We start from the raw sequence: 3822 nt of genomic DNA on the forward strand, positions 1-3822 counted from the left end.
GGCGAGGCGCTGCCGGCCGGAGCCCCGCGGGGCGCCCCTCACCGCCCTGCCCTCCGCGGGACACCGGCTGCTGAGAGCCCGCCTACACCCCGCCCCGACACCGGCGCTTCGTTTTTTCTCTTACACCCCCCCTCCGCTCCCCAATTATTATTATTTTTATTATCGCTAATTTTTCCTCGCGGATGAGGCGCGGCGGCGGCGGCGGCGGCCGGGGGAGCAGGCGGCAGCGCGCCGCGGGACGAGCGGCTGAGCGGCGGCGGGAGGCGGCGAGCGGCGGCGGGAGGACCGGAGCCCCTGTGTTTTCATTTTTTTGGCAAACTTGGAAGTGGTGCAGGCTCGTTGTTGGCTTGCGAGTCTCCCTGCATTTGTCTCTTAATTTTTTAAAAAATTACTCTTAATTTTAATTTTTTTCCTTTTTCTTTTTTTTTTTTTTTTTTCAAACTCTGGATTTTGAATGCCGGGCGAAGCCAGGAGAAACGAAAGCAAATAGACACCCGTGTGTGCGTGTATATATATATATATATATAAATATATATATTAAAAAATTAAAATAAAGAACAAGCGACTGCAGCAACAACAAGAGACAGCGCTCGGCAGCGCTCGGTCGGCGGCGGGCGGGCAGTGGAGCCGTCGGCGGGGCGGCCGCGCAGCATGGAGGAGGGCGGCCGGAGCCCCCGGGAGGAGGCGGCCGAGCCGCAGGAGTCCGGCGGCGACGCGGAGCCGGCGGCGGCGGGCGGCGGGGGCTGCTGCTCCCCCCCGGTGATCCCCCGCACCCCCACCCGCACCCGCACCGCATCACCAACTTCTTCATCGACAACATCCTGCGGCCCGAGTTCGGGCGGAGGAAGGAGGCGGGCGGCCCCGACGGAGAGCCCCGGCGGCCCCGGCGCGGAGAGCCGCCGCAGCCCCGCCGCGGCGCCGGCCCCCGGGGCTCCGCTGCCCGGCGGCGGGGCGGGCTCGCCGGGCCGGGGGGAGGGCGGCCCCGCCGGGCTGGCCCTGCACGGCGCCGCCAAGAAGGGGGGGGACCCCGCGGCGCTGGAGGCGGCCCTGAAGGCGCGGGGGCTGAGCGGCGGCGACCTGTCGGTGAGCTCGGACTCGGATAGCTCCCAGGCCAGCTCCAACGCCGGGAACCAGCCCATGCTGTGGCCCGCCTGGGTGTACTGCACGCGGTACTCGGACCGGCCCTCCTCAGGTAAGCGCTGCCCCGCCGCAGCCCCGCTCCCCGCGGCCGCAGCCCCTTCTTCCCTGGGCTCCCCGGGCCGCCGCACCCCTGGCCCGCGAGGCCGGGAAGCGGCGTGGAAAAGACCCCGCTCCCCTTTCCCTCTCCGTCTTCTTCTGGGTTTGGGGTGGTTTTTTTTCTGTTTGGGTTTTGCTTTTTGGGGTTTTTTTGGCGGGTGGGAGAGTTGTTTAAAATGGCCTGAAAATGCTTGAAGATGAAGGGTCGGCTGGGGGTACGCGGAGCCGCAGGGACGAGGAGGGAACGGGCGTCCCTGCCTCCGGCCCCGCCGCCGCGGCGGAGCTGAGGCCGCCTGGGCTCGGGGCATTTCTCACCAACTGACGAGTTTTATCAAAGAGGGAGGGAAAAAAAACATGTCTTTGGGCTCCCCGCTCATCCTCTCGGCGAGCTCTCCTTTTCCCTGCCGGGAAACCTCCCCCGCGCTGGGTTTTGGGAAGGGGAGGTGGCATTTCCATAGGCCTCGCCTTGTTTTGATTAGTCTTTTTTGGCTAAAAAACAATCCGCGATCGTTTATTTCTCTAAAAGAGGCCTCCGAGCCGCCGCCGTTTCTTTTCTTTAATTTCCCCCCATATGCTGTAGGTCAGCTCTGGGGGCCGGAGGACATTTCCAAGAGCCGGGAAACTTCTTTGGCAGAGTCCGTCCCTTGGCAAGGGCTGGGGCAGAACGTCCTGAAATTATCTTAAAAAAAATAATTAAAAAAAATTAAAAAAAAAAAAAATAGCGAGTAGGGGGTAAAATGTCCATTCGCTACCGCAGGGACAGGAGGGCTGGCTCCGATAAAATCGGTAAAACCCCGGTTAAAAACAAGTAGAAAACACTGGAGGAGAGCATGGGAAACATCAGGCAGGAGATTGCTCCCAGGGAAAAGAAAAAAAAAAAAAGGTTTTTCTCTTACAAAAGAGGCAAGGTAGAATTTTCACCCGAGATTCGGCTAGCTGAGGAAGGGATCATAAAACGAGATGAAAATTAGTTCGTAATATCTGAAAACAAACTCTTACTCAGAGGTAATATTCAGAGCTGAATTGGAATTTACTCCATTGTTCTCCAGTGCTCTCCTTTGTTAATATTTAATTAACATACATCCTCACAATGGCTCAGCCCGGGCAGAAAAGGCTCCTTGTGCTGCCGAGAATAATATTCTCGAGAATAATCCCGGGATTCGGATCGGGCCGTGCAGCGCCATATGGGCACTGCAGCGGAGAGGCGGAATGCTTCTGGCCAAGTAAACTGCTAGAGGATTGCCATTAGAATTTTTATCGTGACTCACAAAAAAAAAAAAAAAAAAAAAAAAAAGAAAAAAAAAAAAAGGTAAGAAAGTATAGAGGTTTTCTTAAAAAAAATAAAATAAAAATCTGTTCAGGGTATAAAATTTAGCTCCGTGCCTCTGCTCCTGGTGCAAGTTCTCCTTGCCGGGCATTCCCGGGACACAGAGGCTCGGTTTGTGACTGGGGAGAAAGGGGCCGGGGGGGCCCGGGCAGCGAGCGGAGGCTGCGGGGGCGCCGGGGGCTGCGGCTCCCGTTCCGCCGCTTCCCGAGCATCCCCGGCCGCGGAGGCACAAAGCGGGCTCCTTTCCCTCCGAGGCGGGGCTGCCGGCCGAGCTGGGAGCCCCCCAGGCGGGAGCTGTGCCCGCAGCAGAGCGTGGCGGTGTCGGTGCCTCTCCTCTCTCCCGGCCCTAGGTCCCCGCTCCCGCAAACCAAAGAAGAAGAACCCCAACAAGGAGGACAAGCGGCCTCGCACCGCCTTCACCGCCGAGCAGCTGCAGAGACTCAAGGCCGAGTTCCAGACGAACCGGTACCTGACGGAGCAGCGGCGGCAGAGCCTGGCCCAGGAGCTCGGGCTCAACGAGTCCCAGATCAAAATCTGGTTCCAGAACAAACGAGCCAAGATCAAGAAGGCGACGGGCAGTAAGAACTCCCTGGCAGTGCACCTCATGGCCCAGGGGCTCTACAACCACTCCACCACGGCGAAAGACGGCAAGTCGGACAGTGAATAGCCGAGGGAAAGGGGGGTGGGAGGGAAGCGAGGGAGGGAGGGGGGAGGCAGGGGTGGGGGGGCCGTTTGCAAAGTTTATACAATGCAATAATTTAATTAAAAAAAATAAAAAGAAACATAAGGGCCAGTGTATAAAGATTATACCAGCATTAATAGTGAAAATATTGTGTATTAGATATAATTCTGCAATATTCTATGTATATATAATTTACAGGTAAGGTGGTGTAAAAATCCAAGATATCTGATTATAATTTTTTTTTTTTTTGGTTGGTTGGTTTTGGTTTCGGGGGTTTGGGCTTGTTGGTTGGTTTCGTTGGTTTTTTTAAATTTTTTTTTTTTTTTTGGTTGTATGGAGTTTTTAGATGCTATCTTTAAGATTTTTTTTTTTTTGAGCTTAAGTTACTTTTTTATAGACTTAAGCACAGTTTTAATGGACATTGGACGCTGTTTTTTGAAATTCAAAAAAAAAATTAAAAACAACTTTTGCTGAAGTCCAAAGATTTTTATTGCTGCATTTCACACGACTGTGAACCGAATAAATAGTTCTCCTATTTGTTCTATGAGTTTTAACTTTTTTTTTTTTCACCCCACCC

General features: G+C 54.9%; 1 protein-coding gene across 1 annotated transcript; it reads left to right on the forward strand.

The window, feature by feature from the left end:
• Nucleotides 1-651: 651 nt before the first annotated feature.
• On the forward strand, nucleotides 652-3230 carry EN2 (engrailed homeobox 2). Its single transcript, XM_058832829.1, is given in 4 exon segments — nucleotides 652-723; nucleotides 726-881; nucleotides 883-1192; nucleotides 2914-3230. Coding segments are annotated over 4 exon segments (855 nt in total).
• Nucleotides 3231-3822: the final 592 nt, after the last annotated feature.

This window comes from Poecile atricapillus, chromosome 2 (genome assembly GCF_030490865.1).
Source record: "Poecile atricapillus isolate bPoeAtr1 chromosome 2, bPoeAtr1.hap1, whole genome shotgun sequence".
Lineage (NCBI taxonomy): Eukaryota > Metazoa > Chordata > Aves > Passeriformes > Paridae > Poecile > Poecile atricapillus.